The 16,625-nt window shown below is 42.1% G+C and overlaps 2 protein-coding genes across 2 annotated transcripts in view; both read left to right on the top strand.

The window, feature by feature from the left end:
* Positions 1-10: 10 nt before the first annotated feature.
* On the top strand, positions 11-12,297 carry cip2a (cellular inhibitor of PP2A). Its single transcript, XM_084034214.1, has 22 exons — positions 11-65; positions 325-427; positions 1,180-1,327; positions 1,821-1,933; positions 2,102-2,196; positions 2,279-2,375; positions 2,627-2,749; positions 3,662-3,807; positions 4,079-4,154; positions 4,502-4,750; positions 4,954-5,116; positions 5,215-5,359; positions 5,878-5,977; positions 6,167-6,285; positions 6,878-7,046; positions 7,175-7,249; positions 7,385-7,495; positions 7,613-7,809; positions 9,711-9,824; positions 9,914-9,996; positions 10,418-10,557; positions 11,222-12,297. The coding sequence occupies exons 1-22, from the start codon at positions 31-33 to the stop codon at positions 11,363-11,365; spliced, it is 2,745 nt and encodes a 914-aa protein (XP_083890340.1). The 5' UTR covers positions 11-30; the 3' UTR covers positions 11,366-12,297.
* A 98-nt stretch (positions 12,298-12,395) lies between these two features.
* The window catches only part of chrnd (cholinergic receptor, nicotinic, delta (muscle)), an 8,664-nt gene continuing 4,434 nt past the window's right edge, over positions 12,396-16,625 (top strand). The window contains exons 1-5 of the mRNA XM_084034215.1: positions 12,396-12,546; positions 14,743-14,888; positions 14,990-15,034; positions 15,162-15,271; positions 16,150-16,305. Coding sequence (XP_083890341.1) covers positions 12,489-12,546; positions 14,743-14,888; positions 14,990-15,034; positions 15,162-15,271; positions 16,150-16,305 — 515 coding nt within the window. The 5' untranslated portion in view covers positions 12,396-12,488. The remainder of the gene's footprint in view (positions 12,547-14,742; positions 14,889-14,989; positions 15,035-15,161; positions 15,272-16,149; positions 16,306-16,625) is intronic.

Below are 16,625 nucleotides of genomic sequence, written 5' to 3'. Positions count from 1 at the left end.
GGAAGCTAGCTGTCGCGTCGCCGGTTGTTGATGTTTCTTGTGAAGAAGAAGAAGCAGAACTCCAGGTAGTCTGCTACAAACACGAGCATAAAACAAAGTCATGTCATCGTTTGAAATATACAGCCATCGGTCACAATGTCAACCCACACTCGAACTACTTTAAGTGCTTTTGTCTGTATAAAACTGTAAGTTACGCTTGCTAGCTAGCGTTAGCATGTACGAGGTTCAAGATGGAGGGTGTAAAAACAGTCGGTTAACTACGGATTCTGAACTAATGTCGCCTCGCCGCTATAACCTTAGAGATAACAGCTGGTTGCTCTACAGGATGGACATGACGACGCGTCTGCAGTCTTTGTTGCTGGCTGTCCAGAGGTACAGTGACGGCAGGACGGCGCAGAACGCGGCGCAGGTCCAGAAACAAGTGGAGGTGAGTGACGTCAGCGTGTATGACGTATGTCGGTGCCGGACAGGTGTACAGTAACTGCAAAATCAGTACACTGAATGCAAACAAGAATGTAGATGTAGGTATGTGTGATCAGAAGTAATAAAAGAGACTAAGTACAGGGTTCTTAAGGGTGCTGGAAATCCTTGAAAACACTTGAATCTTAGTGTGGTGTTTTCAAGGTCTGAAAAGTGCTTGGATGTAGAATAAAGGTCTTGAAATGTGTGTTGTATGTGATGACATCTATGATAGAACAGAGAAAAGAAGATCTCCATATTTGAGGGACTGAAAACAGCATTTTCTGACATTTCTTTATGAAAAATGACTTTTGATGATGAACAGATGATGAAAATAGTTGGTGATTATATTTCTGTGGATCTGTTAGTGGAATTAGTTTTCCTTTCATTTGTGGTCCTTCTGTAAAAAGCTGTCTCCAAACATCATGTTGGTTGTTTAGAGGACAATAACATCTCATTTAATGTGATGAACAAGTGACATAATAAGTAGACTGAATACTGACCAATGGATTGGTACAAAGATGGAGTTTACCACAGCTGGAAGGTGCTGGAAAAGCATGGAAATGCACCTGGAAATGCTTGAAAAGTGCTTGAATCTGACTTTATGAAAATGTGTAGGAATCCTGTGTATAGAGGTAAAGTCCCAAAGTGTGTGTGTGTGTGTGTGTGTGTGTGTGTGTGTGTGTGTGTGTGTGTGTGTGTGTGTGTGTGTTTTTGCAGGAGGTGTCGGGTCTTAAATGTGAGAAGCTGCTGTCCTCGGGCCAGGTTCTCCCCCGTGAGTGTGTGATGGGGTTGGTGGAGCTGGCTGGAAACCCGAACACCAACCCCTCCCTGACGAGCTCCATCATCTCCCTGCTGGCACAACTAGGTACTGCATACATACGCGCATCACCACCATCAACATATCAGTTCCAGTTGCTGGGTCGAAGGTCACACGTTACTAAAAAAAACAATATCTTCAAATCAGCTGGTTCATGTAAAGCATTGTACCACTTCTGAAATTATGAGGAATAGAAAGCTAATATTTTGGACGTATAGTGTATACTATATACACTATACGTATATATATATATATATATATATATATATACACTATACATCCAAAAATACATCCAAAATATTAGCTTTCTATTCCTTATAATTTTAGAAATACAGATCTTTGAAATTTGACCCCAAAAGAGCCATGTGCAAAAAATGCATTTGTTTCCAACTTCAGGAACTTATAATTGTATAATGGATTGAACTAGGAAGCTAATATTGCAGATATTAACTAAAGCATCCCTATTTTACAAGTAAGACATCAATTAGCCTCTGGGATGCTTATTTATCACTATATGAATCTAAAAATGGCTTTCCTTCAGCCTGTGACGATGACAGTCGGGAGATTCTTCACAGCAGCTACAACCTCACCAGCACCCTGGCGTCTGTCATCCACTGTCACAGCGCCACCCCAGGAGAGCCCCTGGTACTGCAGGTAAGTCCAACCCCCCCCCCCCATTTTCATTTTGTTTTTTAAAAGAAAAAGAAAACATTTAAAAAAAAAAGTTAGTCTCCTAAAGAAAACGTAGTCCACTAAGAGGTGATGCCCATTTATACTTTGATTTTACTTTGCAGTAATGCTGTCTCTCGTGTCTCATCTCAGTGTTTGCAGGTGCTGCAGAAACTGACGTACAACACTCGCGTCTTCCAGTCTACAAACTACATCCACGAGCTCATCGCTTTCCTCATGACCAACATGTAAGAAACCACGTCTTTCATGCCTTCGTGAAGCTATCTTTGTAGTCCTGCTGATTAACGGCGTCACTCTGCGTTCTCACAGCCAGTCTCACAGCGACGACCTCGTCATGCCGTGCCTCGGCCTCATGGCCAACCTGTGTCGAGACAACCACTCGGTGCAGAGCCACATCAAGTCTCTGGTGAGTTTCATCTTATGTTAACAGGCATACATTTACAGAATGTACATGTTAAACATTGAGCTGTGGTCTGGAACGTTTTGGTGTGTTGGATCGAGCCCAACAGCAACTTAAAATTTGTGAAATAAGACTAATAAATAAGACTAGTATTTGTGCTGAAAAAAGGCTTTGAGTGTCTGGACACGACATGAACGTGACTTTAAGCTGCTTTCAGATATCTCGTGTGTTGATATGATGCGTCTGTGTTCTCGCAGGGCAACGTGAAGCCGTTCTACCGAACTCTGATCAACTTCCTGGCACACAACAGTCTGACGGTGGTGGTCTTCACGCTGTCCATCCTGGCCAGCCTCACTCTGAACGAGAAGGTTGGAGAGAAGGTAGCTCGTCCGTGTCTGATGAAGAGAAGTCTCGACGGTGTTTAACGACGTGTCTCATGCGAATGCTTCCTGCTGATTGGCTGTTCAGGTTGAATGAAGTGTGCTTTTTGACGCTCGCTGGCGTCGAGTGTCTGTACGTTCATTCATCACACGATGTGGCAGAAACACATCTGATCTGCATTGTTCTAGTTCTACTTTATCTAGAAAGCACTTTTGTTAACAAAAAAAACAACACACACACAACAAATATAAAACAGTTATAATAAAGACTGGTGGATCAAATAAATAAAATAAAAAATGTAAATGTAGCTCAACCAGAGCCAAATATCTTAAAATGGCACGAAAACATGGAATAATTTACATTTTGTTAAGAAACAAATAAGTAAAAAAAAAAAACCCTTACCTATAGCACTCTGATCGTAGCACTGTTGCTCTTGAAGTACTAGTTTACTCAGATGAGGACCTAACACTTGTTCTATTTTTAGCTCTTACTTTATCAGCAATGATTCGTTGTGGTTTCTTTGTTTCCTTCTTTTGACAAATGTACTTATTGTAAGTCGCTTTGGACAAAAGCGTCTGCTAAATGACCTAAATGTAAATGTAAGTAATGCATCAAAGATGAACGTCCTTTTTACTGAAAAATAATCCTCAATAAGATGATCATGAATCATAAGGTCTCCCTGCAAAAATAAAGGATAAATAAATTTTTTTTTTAAATATATGTTTGTATCCTTTAAAAAAAATAAATCAGGCTCAATTCTTCACGTCGCTACATGATGGCGAGCTAGAGAGATTTTTCAAGTCACTCGATGATGGAAATCCATCAACTTCTCGTGAGACTTTACGAGTTGGTTTACGGCGGTCGTGCTCATCTGCTCCGTTTTGTGTTTTGTGTGTGTTTTTTTTCTGCAGCTATTTGATGCAAAGAACATCCACCAAACGTTCCAACTCGTGTTCAACATCATCGTGAACGGAGACGGCACGCTGACCCGAAAATACTCCGTTGACCTTTTGGTCGACTTGTTGAAGAACCCCAAGATAGCAGATAACCTCACCAGGTACACGTGCAGACACACACGCTTCTCTCTCACACACACACACACACACACACACACACACAGTCCTCACACACACACACAGTCCTCACACACACACACACAGTCCTCACACACACACACGGTCCTCACACACACACACAGTCCTCACACACACACACACAGTCCTCACACACACACACGGTCCTCACACACACACACAGTCCTCACACACAGCGTCAAACCTCAGCGTTTGATCGGACAGTGAACTAAAACCACTTTTTTCCATTTCAAGGTATCAGCACTTCTCAGCCTGTGTGTCTCAAGTTTTAGGACTGCTGCAATCAAAAGACCCCGACTCTGCAGCAAAGGTGACACGCAGTTTCACATGTAACATTTTCCCACACTTATTTTTCACAGTTTTGTTTAGACATACATACGTAAATACCTTTACACACGGAGAGAAAGAAATAGTGATAATACATATGAAGTAAAAATAAACAAAAACAATTGTCATAAAAACAAGTATCAAATAGAAGATTAACAAAACCAGACTTATCAAAAGGAAAGTTAGACTTGTCATGTGTGTACTCACTTGTGAAGTTGCTCTTATAAAAGTCTAATAATTCAAAATGAAGTGTAGTGCAGGTAAAAGACACCAGCTGATCCTGGTTGATGGATTTATCATGGGGTGAATAAACTGTCTTGCGTGTTGTAGGTGTTGGAGCTCCTGCTGGCCACGTGCAGCGTGTCGGGGCTGCGTCCGCTGCTCTGCGAGGTGGTCTTCAGGCCGGCGGCGGCGGCGGGACTCAAACTCAGAGCGGGGGGCCGCCGGCAGGGGGCCGGACTGGACGGCGGACGCAAGGCCGAGCCCGGGCTCGCCCTGGTGCAATGGCTGAGCTCGCCTGTGGAGGGCGCCGAGTCCTGCTCGCTCCAGGCCCTGCAGCTGCTGAACGAGCTGCTGGAGGTACGGCAACATCTCAGCATCTCAGCAGCAGCACGGTGTCGTGGTCTCACCCAAGCCTGACATGATTAAATTAAAATGCCAGTTTTCAAGGTGCAATCATGGTGTAACCAGCTTGATTAAAACATAACCACAAATCCACATTAGGATCAAATACACTTCATTCTACAAATAAATACATACATTTAACCTTTTCTCCCCACCAGGAGGCGCTGGGAGCAGAGTGTGTGTCCGAGTGTGTGCTGAGCTTCGTGGAAGTGTTGCTCCCGGTCCTGCTGGCGCTGCCGAAGGACCTCGATCCTGCACAGGGAGACGCTCACCTGAGGAAACACTGCCACCGCATCACGCATGTCACCAGCCTGCTGCTCAATATCCTCCAGCTGGTCCGTGTGAGTGTGTGTGTGTGCGTGTGTGTGTGTGTGTGTTACATTACACATGTCTTTGTTGCGACGCCTTAACTCCTCCACTCCTGTGTACCGAGGACTCCACCAGGTCTTTGGTGTCCCATCAGCTGAGCGCTCAGCTCTGCCTTTCTCAGGTGGAAGCCCTGCTCTCCTGTTGTCATGGCGACAGCCCCGTCACCTGCCGCCCTGGCTCCGACAACGATCTCAGGTGAGTGAGTGATTAACAGTATTTATCTCTGTAGTTTGTAGGGTTTGAAGGTTGGATACGAGTCATTGTAAAGTGTGTTTATTACTTAATAAAACATGATTATTGATCTGAAATATTACAAATGTTTTGTTGGTACGAAGATGTTAATCATATAGTCGATGAACATAAATTTAGCTTCAACAATGTTGGTGTTTGATTAATAATTTTAAGTCATTTAAGCATAAAAAGCTGAACATTTACTGGTTCAAGTTTATCAACTGTGAGAATTTTCTGATTTCCCCTATTTTTAAATGTTGTGTTTTGTTGGTTGTACAAAACAAGCCTTTAAAGAATCTCATGTAAGGATTGTAAAATGATGACGGCTGTTTTCTTTATAGGCGAAAGCATTACTTGGTTAATAAATAAAAGTGATGGATTATGATACGTGTCTCTCGTTACTGCAGATTTTAAACTTTTTTTAAACTCTGTTTTGCTGAGGTTTGCCACCTTGCCTTCAGTATAACCGTTGTGTGTTGCAGTCAGGTGTGTGCTGACGCGCTGCTGAAGACTCTGGAGCTGATGAGCAAACTGAGACAACAGGTGAAGGACATGGAGACCAGCTTCTACAGGATGTTACAGGTAAACACGCATTTCATTGTGGGATTATCTCTCCTTTTGCTCTGTTTTTCAGCGTATTGAGGGCTCTTCTTTCTGTGATTCTGAGGGGATCTCTGTAAAAACATCCCCTCTTTCCCCCACTCTGCTTCCTCCTTCTGTCCTGCTCTGTGGTTTTGCCCCGCCCCCTCTCTCCGGGTCTTTATTTCCCAGGACCAGAGGATAGTGACCCCCCTGTCCCTGGCCCTGACGTCCCACCACAGAGAGCGTGTGCAGACCGGACTGTCCCTGTTGTTTGAAGCCACGCCCCTCCCAGACTTCCCCTCTCTGGTGTGAGTCACTCATTTTACCTCTTCATGTCTAAAAAAAAGCTCTTCAATGACCATTTGTATATGAGTTAATCGCGCCGTGTTACCTTGAATTCCTGGAAGGAAACGTTTTCCTCGCACGCCTCAACGCTGAGCGAAGAAGCAAAAAACACCCAGAATAACGTCTCGATGTATTGAAGTAAACGGAGGCCGATTTTAACCGCTCGACCAAAACATCCGTCTACAAACTCTCACAACATGTGCAGTATGTTCCCTCATGTTTCCAGCTCACTACTTCCGAACACGTTCTTTATTTTAACTTGTTTAAAACACTCGTAGGCTACGAGAAAAACGACCTTTCCTTCAAGAATTTGAGGCAGCACAGGGTGGTAGATACATAAATGATGATTTTGGGAGTTTAGTATTCCTTTAAGCATACTCTTTGATGAGTTAATATAAGAGTTGGTCTTATATTCTCAACATGTGTGAAAGGTTCCCCTTATAGGTCGTTGCATGCACTAATTGTTGCTCATTTTAAAAGAATAATGTCCAACACAAACATCCTGACGTCTGCTGGCGTGAAACGGTCTCCGTTAATCAAACCCTGTTTCCAAAGTCTGGGAGAAAGTATGGCCGCCAACAACGCCTACCGCCAGAGGGAGGCCGAGCTGTCCGTCAAACGCGTCGCCGTGCAGGAAGTCCCGCCTTCCAGCATCCTGGACTGTTCTGGTGGTTCCAGCAGGAGCGTCCACAGTCTGGCTGACAAGATCCAGAACGGCTTGGAGGTGTGTGTTTTTGTGTGTGTGTGTGAGTGTGTTTATGAGGAGATATATATATATATATATATATATATATATATATAGTTATTTTTCTTGACTGTTGTATATTTATGTTGCTCTGAATGTATTTCCAGCTGCAGGAACACGTCAAGGACTCGCACGTGTCGGAGATCATCGACGTTTATGAACAGAAGCTCTCGGCGTTTGCTGTGAGTACGTCGTTTCCTCCACAAACACCATGACATGTTCAATAAACTGCTTCTTTTAGAACTGTTTAAAGTCGTGCAGTCAAATCCTGCCTTTGTGAGTCTATGTGGGTTGTGATGTTTGTTGTGTCTCATCAGTCCAAGGAGAGCCGTCTGCAGGACCTGCTGGAGGCCAAGGCTCTGGCTCTCTCTCAGGCCGACCGCCTCATCGCTCAGTATCGCTTCCAACGAGCTCAGGCCGAGGCCGAGGTAATGTTGTTTTGATCATTTTTAATGTTAAAATGAAGCCGTCTCCGTGGCCTCCCAGACTCGGATCTGAGCATGTGGTCTAAGCATGTGGTCTAAGGATGTGGTCTCGGCCTGCAGGCCTGTAAGCTGGGCTGCCTGCTGAAGGAGGCGGAGCGCCGCCGCGAGGACATGCAGGGGGAGCTGAGCAACCAGGTGCTGGAGGTGGAGCGCTCCAAGGCCGACACGGAGGAGCTGCTGCAGCACAACGCCAGGCTGCAGCAGGACTCCGAGGAGCACCAGGCCCTCAAAGGAGCCTACAACGCCTTGCTCAACAGGTCAGAGGCAGGAAAACACGCCGCAGATTCCCATCAATCCACTGAATCTGCAAGTCGGTTCCCTCAGCGGTTACAACATGTCTTAAATGAGTTGCTTAGTTACGTTAATTCATTAAATATTACTGTTGCATACAGCTTTATTGTCCCTGCTGGGTTTCTATCATTCGTTGACCGATACAACTGAGAAAAAGCTATTAAATCACACTTTATTTTTTTTATTTTTTTTTATTAACCTTTATTTTTCCAGGAATATTCTCATTGAGATTCAAAATCTCTTTTTCAAGAGAGTCCTGGCCAAGAAGGCAGCATACAAACATTTAAAGTTTCACATTAAAAACAACAAAAACACAAAATTTCACACTAAAAACAGACACAAACACAATAAAAAGTGACAAAGCATCAATCTAATTGGCAGTAAGTCAGTGTCCAGTTTGTGGTTAAATAGTCCTTGATCCTGCTTTTGTAATTGTTCAGAGTGATTAGGGATTCCAGTTTAAGGTGTTCTTGTAGCTTACACCATGATGACGGGGCAAAAGATTTAAAAGCACTTTCACCAAACGTAGTGCGAGTCCGAGGAACGTTATACATAATCAAACTGCTAGACCGAGTGATACGAGCACTGTTTGTTTTAGGAACCATTAGAGAACACAAATACGGAGGCAGATCGTGCAATATTGCCTTATAAAGAAACATATACCAGTGTTCCATCCTACGGGTGTATAAGGAAGACAGACCAACTTTCTCATACAATTTACAACGGTGTGTTCGGAAGCCAGAGTTTGAGACAAACCGTAATGCTGCATGGTACACAGAATCTAGCGTTTTCAGAGATGATGAATTTGCATGCATATATAAAATATCACCATAGTCAATAACAGATAAAAGAACGGCTTGGACAATTTTCTTCCTGGCACCAAAAGAAAAACAACATTTATTTCTATACAAGAAACCCAGTTTAATTCTTAGCTTTTTAGTAAGACACTCAATGTGGTGTTTGAAAGAGAGATTTTCTTCTAGAAAAAAGCCCAGGTATTTGTAGGTTGCGACTCGCTCTATCACTTTGTTGTTTAGAGTAACTATCTGGTTGTCATCCATATCTGATTTTATATTACTTCTTGTAAAGCAGATCATTTTGCTTTTGTCAATATTTAGTACAAGTCTTAATCCATGTAGGTTTTGCTGAACAACATTAAAAGCCGATTGGAGGTCCTTAGTTGCACTTGCTAAGGATGAAGCAGAGCTATACATAATGGTGTCATCTGCGTAAAAATGGAATTTTGTATTTGTAACATTGCAACACAAATTATTAATATAAACTATAAATAAAATAGGACCCAAAATGGATCCTTGCGGGACACCATAGTGTATATTCTTACAGCTAGACGATAAACCGTCAGCTTGGACACTTTGTGTTCTATCACTCAGATAGTTCTCAAACCATTTAACTGATTTTGAGGAAAATCCTATGTTCACTAGCTTTTGTAATAAAACAGAGTGGTCGACTGTGTCAAAAGCCTTTGATAAGTCTAAGAATAGTGCAGCACAGTGTTCTTTATGTGTTTTTAAAAGTCGTAATTGTTACTTAATTTGTTCTAAACTATAAGAAGCAGTTTTAGATGAAGCACTTTTGTTTTGCGTAATAAGTCATCAAATTCTTTTCCGTTTTGTGTTTTTTAGAGGAGGGGGCTGGAAATGTCACCCACAATGTCTGCATTTTAGTTTTAAACACATTCAAACAGAATAATTTCTGTAATTAATTCTACATGTGAGATAAACAAATGCAGCATCCAGCGGTCGACCTTTGGCCTGAGGTTCAGGCCTTGGAAACCTGGGAGACGGCACCCTGAGGTGCAGGTTTCCATGTTTGTGGCGTTCAGTGTGTAACGGTGGATCTCCTGCAGGTTCAACGAGAGCGAGCGGCTGCTGAAGGAGCTGCAGGCGGCTCACATCTCCCTCACCAAACACAGCGACGCTCTGAGGAGGAACCACGAATCGCTGCTACTGCAGCACGAAAAGTATCTGCATGTTCCTCTTTGCATTAATCCCTCAGAAAGCAAACTTCAGAGTGGAAGGCTCCGGTCTCTAAACTGTGTTTGTGTCTCAGGACTGCATCGGCGTTGGGCGAGAGAGAAGAGGAGGTCAGATCCCTCCGTTCAGATCTGCAGCAGAAGAACAGCGACGTCGCAGGTTGGTCTGACGGCGACGTCGGTCAGACTAGCTGGGATTTTACTGCCAGGAACTTTCACCTTGTGTCGTTTTGGTGCCCCCTGTGGACAAAAGCGGTAGTGTTTGTTGAGCACCAGAGTCCCTTTTTAGAAAACCTCTCATTTTACTGCAGCAGGGTCTGACAGTCTGCCCCCCCTTCCCTTCAGTATCGGCCTGGTCCTGGAATATATCAGTCAAGTTGCATTTTAATTTATTATTACAAAAACAAAAGAAGCCAAGCTTAATATATGAACACTTTGGTATCATTTGAGAGGAAATTAAACATTTCTTAGGGAACTTTAGTGACATAAAGGAGGTTTCTTTTAGGCGTTTTCTCCATGAAACAGGACTTTGGGGAGAAACCTGAATCCACCGACATTCAGCCCTTTGTCTCCCCCTTCAGGTCTGCGAGGAGAACTACGGGCCGAGGAGGAGAAGCTGAAGGAGAAGGATCAGGAAAGGAGAGATCTGGAGGAGACGGTCGACGTTCTGAGGAAGGAGCTGAACAAGACGGAGCAGGCGAGGAAGGACGCCAGCATCAAGGTGATGAAGAGGAGGAGCGTTTGTTTCTTCAGCCAGATAAACGCTGCAGGGTTCAGGGCTCATACTTCAATCAGTTTGATCAATCAGTCCAATCAATGTTGCATATACAAGTCAAACACGGAAGATTCAAACTTCTAATGGACCTTTTTAGTTTCCTCAAGTCCTCAAAACTGACTTCAGTAAAACAGAACCACAACCAACGATGTTTTCATCATCAATTAATCTGCCATCAATTTCTGGATTAATTGATTAATCATTTGGTCCAAAAATGTCAAAGGAAAGCCCATCGGCCTGTATCTTTGTCCAAAACCTGAAGACTATCAGGTCAATATGATAGAAAACAGAGAAGTAGGAAAACTGAAAGGCTGAAATCAGCATTTTCTGCCAGTTTTGCATAAAAGATTCCTTTTAAACGATCAATCGGTTGTCGATCGACTAATAATCGCAGCTTAAACAATCGCGATAAAACAGTGACTTTAAAAACAAACCAAACCCCACAAAATCAGCAAAGAAGAACACGTTTAAAGAAAGGAAGCAGCACGTTTTGTTGAACGGCGACACATTTTCTTTTATCTGAACTGAGTTTTTTGGACTTGAAGGACAGAACGTGTGTTTTTCCGGGACATGAATTTACACGTGTTGCTCTGTGGCGTTTGTGTTGCAGGCGTCGTCTCTGGAGCTGCAGAAGAGCCAGCTGGAGACGAAGCTGAAGCAGAGGGAAGACGAGCTGAACAAACACTCGTCCATGATCGCCATGATCCACAGCCTCAGCAGCGGCAAGAAGAGCGACGTCAACCTGTCGCTGTGAGGAGGCTCCGCCCACAGATGAGTGTCCAGGCCCCACACTGCTCTCACATTTTAAACTCCAAATATTCAAATAAACTGGTGTTTTCAGAGTCACGTCATGTTGTTTTCATTGGTAAATATATGACCTTTCTGTATTTGTAGCCGCTTATTTAAAATCCTTTTGTAAATTACATCCAATTGAATCCCTTATGTTATTTTTATGAATGTTTAGTAGGAGATCTAAATATAAACACAGTATTTAACAGGTGTTTGTTTTTAATGAACTTCTCAGACTTTAATACGTGTTTTTCTCGTTACGTCTCTTTAGCGTTTGAGCTTCCATGACGGTTTAATGTGCAGATATAAATTAAATGTTTTTATTCTCTGGACTTACACAGTTTGCTCCTCTTAAACCTGGAATAAAATGAATACGTTTGTATTTTCTAATAAATCTGGACATATTTAGGAAAACAGTGTGAGAATACATCCTGACAAAGAAAAGCTTCAGATGTTGGTATTTGAAAGTTAAAACATCACATATTTATACGTCAGCCTTTTTAAACAAAACGCAATAATGAAGAACCAGAATGTACACCGATAATACATTTTATACTTGGAACAATAACATAAAATACCTCAAACATATAATTTAAATCTATTTTACCAGTGGTGGAAGAAGTACTCTGATATTTTACTTTAATGGAAGTAGTACTACTCTGTTACAAGTAAAAGTCCTGCTTTTAAAAATGTAAAAAGTTTTTTTCTTGATCTATAACATTACATCAGAACTTGTTGTTTACTATATTTTGTATAATTGATGAATCTGCAAAGTTGTAGTAAATGTAGTGCAATAAAAGTACATTGTTTGCTTCTGAGATGTCGTAAATGTACTTATATACCTGATAAATAAATATTCACTCTAATCTTTTAAAAGCCAACAGCTTCTCTCCTTGGTTTGAAGTGTATGTGGTGATGTTGGGAGTCTGTGGAGTAACTGGACTCTCTGTTGTGACGTGAGTCTGACTTCCCGTGCAGACGGAGGTGAGTTTCTATTTTCTCCTCCTTGTTTCTGCAGCTGCCGCCGTCACTCACACCGACCCGGCCGACAGAAGGTCGGCGGCCGACGGGACTCGCACACTCCGGCCATGAAGCCTCTCACTGCCGTGCTGAGCGCCGTCTTCCTGCTCGCCCTGCTGCCTCCCGGTGAGTCCAGCAAAACACCATTATTATTAGTAGTAGTACTAGTAGTAGTACTAGTACTAGTAGTAGTAGTAGTAGTAGTAGTAGTAGTAGTAGTAGTAGTTCAGTGTTGAAGCAGCAAACCTTTGTTTGTCTTTCTCTGCTCAAACCCCTCAAACTGTGTGAAATTCTCTTTATCAGGACTCAGGGTTCGTGCTGGAAATCCTTGAAAACACTTGAATCTTAGTGTGGTGTTTTCAAGGTTTTAAAAGGTCTTGGATTTAGACTAAAAGGTCTTGAAATGTGTGTTGTATATGATGACATCTATGATAGAACAGAGGAAAGAAGATCTCCATATCTGAGGGACTGAAAACAGCATTTTCTGACATTTCTTTATGAAAAATGACTTTTGATGATGAACAGATGATGAAAATAGTTGGTGATTATATTTCTGTGGATCTGTTAGTGGAATTAGTTTTCCTTTCATTTGTGGTCCTTCTGTAAAAAGCTGTCTCCAAACATCATGTTGGTTGTTTAGAGGACAATAACATCTCATTTAATGTGATGAACAAGTGACATAATAAGTAGACTGAATACTGACCATTGGATTGATACAAATATGGAGTTTACCACAGCTGGAAGGGGCTGGAAAAGCATGGAAATGCACCTTGAAGTGCTTGAAAAGTGCTTGAATTTGGCTTGGGAGAAGGTGGAGGAACACTGAGGACGTTGTTTGTGCAGCTCTGTGAAATTATACAAACTCTGGGAGTCATACGTCAGTTCATCATGTAGTCTAACAACAAAAGAATTCAGATTGATTAATTGTTTTAAGTCTTTTTAAATTAACAGCAAAAATAAACAGGTTTCAGCTTCTTAAAGTATAACAAATATAAGTCATATTTTCCTTATGTATTTCTAGTTCTCAGCAATGTCAACTTGGATTTACTTGTAAAATATGAATGCAGTTGGTTCAGTCCTTCTAAAGGAAGGATTACGTGTCAGAAAGAAGAATAAAGTTAAAACAAAGTGTCTGTGTGGTGAACTGGGAGTACTGGGAAAGTCTGCTGGTTCTCTCAGCTGGTGTGTAGAACTGAAGCTGGAGCAGCTGCCCTGAAATATGAGCGGCATGAAAGTATTCACACACTCCGGACGCTGCTTCTTTTCCTCCGTGTGTTTGTGTGTCTCTGTGTGTGTTGGGTGGGTGGGTGTGTGTCTCTGTGTGTGTTGGGTGGGTGGGTGTGTGTGTCTGTGTGTGTTGGGTGGGTGGGTGTGTGTGTCTGTGTGTGTTGGGTGGGTGGGTGTGTGGTTATTTTTTAGTTATTTTTTTCATTAATGAGTCAAAATGAAGCATTCGTTTTCTGAAAATCACATTTTCTTGGAAATGTATTATTTTGTATTTAGTTGAATTCCTTTCAATTGCAATAGAAATATACTTACTGATGGAATGTAACCAGGTACATTTACTGAAGTACAAATCTGAGGTACTTGTACCGAATATTATACATCTGAGAAGTAAATAATCAGATTTGTTTTTTCATCCCCCTTCCTGTCCAGGTAAAACCACGTATCTCCAGATGTGGTGATGTTGAATCAACCATCCAAACACATGCAACGTCCACATTTATGATCCAAAAACATTTTTGGAGCATAAATGTGGACTCACACACACACACACACACACACACACACACACACACACACACACACACACACACACACACACAGAGACACACACACACACAGAGACACACACTGTTTATAAACAGTAAACACTTTTACTGCACCATCAGTACTTCTACTAGAAGTACATTTTCCTGATAATACTACGTGACTTTCAAGGTTTTGAGGGTAATTTTAAAAATGATGGTGCTGTTTTGTTGAACTTGTGTGTGTGTGTGTGTGTGTGTGTGTGTGTGTGTGTGTGTGTGTGTGTGTGTGTGTGTGTGTGTGTGTGTGTGTGTCTGTGTGTGTCTGTGTGTCTGTGTGTATGTGTGTGTGTGTGTGTGTGTGTGTATGTGTGTGTGTGTGTGTGTGTCTCTGTGTGTGTGTGTGCGTGTGTGTGTGTCTCTGTCTCTGTGTGTGTGTGTGTGTGTGTGTGTGTCTCTGTGTCTCTGTGTGTGTGTGTGTGTGTGTGTGTGTGTGTGTGTGTGTGTGTGTGTGTGTGTGTGTGTGTGTGTGTGTGTGTGTGTGTGTGTGTGTGTGTGTGTGTGTGTGTGTCAGGCTGCTGGGCCAGGAACGAGGAGGAGCGTCTGATCAACTACCTGATCAAGGAGCGAGGATACAACAAGGAGCTGCGTCCCGTGGAGAGGCAGCAGGACGCCGTCGACGTTTACCTCGCCCTCACGCTCTCCAACCTCATCTCTCTGGTGCGGAGGAGTCGACCAATCACAGCAGCCCGTTCTGACGCTGCTCGTTTAAGAAGAGACATGTTCATCTCCTAATTCTGCTTTTGTTTCCTCTTCTGTAGAAAGAAGTCGACGAGACTCTGCTGACAAACGTGTGGATCGATCATGTGAGTGAATGTTTGCTCTTCCCTTTACACGGAGCGATCCTGGATACTCTGTCCAACGTGTGTGTGTGTGTGTGTGTCTCTGTGTGTCTGTGTGTGTGTGTGTGTGTGTGTGTCTCTGTGTGTGTAGACCTGGACTGACAGCCGGCTGTCCTGGAACGTGACGGAGTTCGATGGCATCGACATGCTTCGTCTGCCGACCAACATGGTTTGGCTGCCGGAGATCGTTCTGGAAAACAAGTACGGTTCGTCCTCCAAAACATCAACTTTTATTTATTTAATACCAAGAGGTGCTTGGTGGTGTGTTCAAGTGCTTGGGGGATTTTCAATCAAACTCATTGTAGATTTTTTCTTGCTTTTGTTTTTGCAGAAATTTAGGAAGAAAAAACACATTTATTGAAAACAAAATCTCTAAATGTAGAAGTTTCTGTTTTGAGGATTAGATAAACTTAGATGATCGTCTATTAGAGCCACAGCAGGTTAAAGAACAAGAATAATAAGTAAAACTAAGTAAAAACTAAGTGTAGAATCACACAGACTGATTCTACTACTACTACTTCTAGTAGTAGTACTTCTACTATTCATGATTCTTATCCCCTCCTCTCCAATGTTTTATTTTTTTATTATATATTTAGTATTTTTTCATTTATTCTATTATATTTTTATTTATTATGAATTATATTATTATTAATATTCTGTTTATGGTTAATTTATCATCATTATTATTCCCTTTTTTATTTTTACTATCTTTTAATCGCTGTCTTCTACCTTTTGATGTGTATTTGTATATAAAATACACGGGAGAATGCAGAAGTAAGCATAATCATTTATTTACTTAGTTATCATTAAATACTAGTTACTTATTATTGTATATAATTATCTGTGTATATGTGTAGATGGGAGATCCGTTTATTTACTTTACGTTAGACACTGAAGTATTTATTTATGAATATATTATTGGACGTCTAAAGTATTGGAGTAATGTTTTCTCCTACATCGTTTTAAATGTTCTGCTTTTTCATTCCCTGTAAGGAAAACCACTAACTGTCATTACTGTATGTAATGAATGAATTAAAATAAATAGAATAATGACTAACCCTCCCGGCCGTCTCCCCCAGTAACGACGCCCAGTTCCAGGTGGCCTACTACAGCAACGTACTGGTGGACAACACTGGTCTCTGCTACTGGTTACCTCCCGCCATCTTCCGCTCCTCCTGCTCCATCAACGTCAACTACTTCCCCTTCGACTGGCAGAACTGCACGCTCAAATTCACGTAAGGCGCCTGAAGCAGGCGGTGGCGGTGCATTCAAGGCACCCATGAAGTTGTCTGAAATGTCACTGCTTCCTTTTCTCCTGGCTGTCTGGACTGTCGGGTTTCAAGGTCATGTGATGAAGTGTGAATAACTCATAAAGAGTCAGAAAGCACAAATCCAGAGTTTATAATGATTTCATAGCGAGGAGGTTTAAACTAATACTGTTTAACCTAGAAATCATAGTTTTCATCCACTGCAGAACAACTTTGTTTTTAATGCAAACACATTTTTCCTTTTGAGAAAAATAAAGAAATTATACTTAAAGACTCCACTTCCCACG

This window comes from Eutrigla gurnardus (assembly GCF_963514095.1).
Source record: "Eutrigla gurnardus genome assembly, chromosome: 18".
NCBI lineage: Eukaryota > Metazoa > Chordata > Actinopteri > Perciformes > Triglidae > Eutrigla > Eutrigla gurnardus.
Note: the sequence above shows the minus strand (reverse complement) of the source record. Positions and strands in the feature narration are given on the sequence as shown.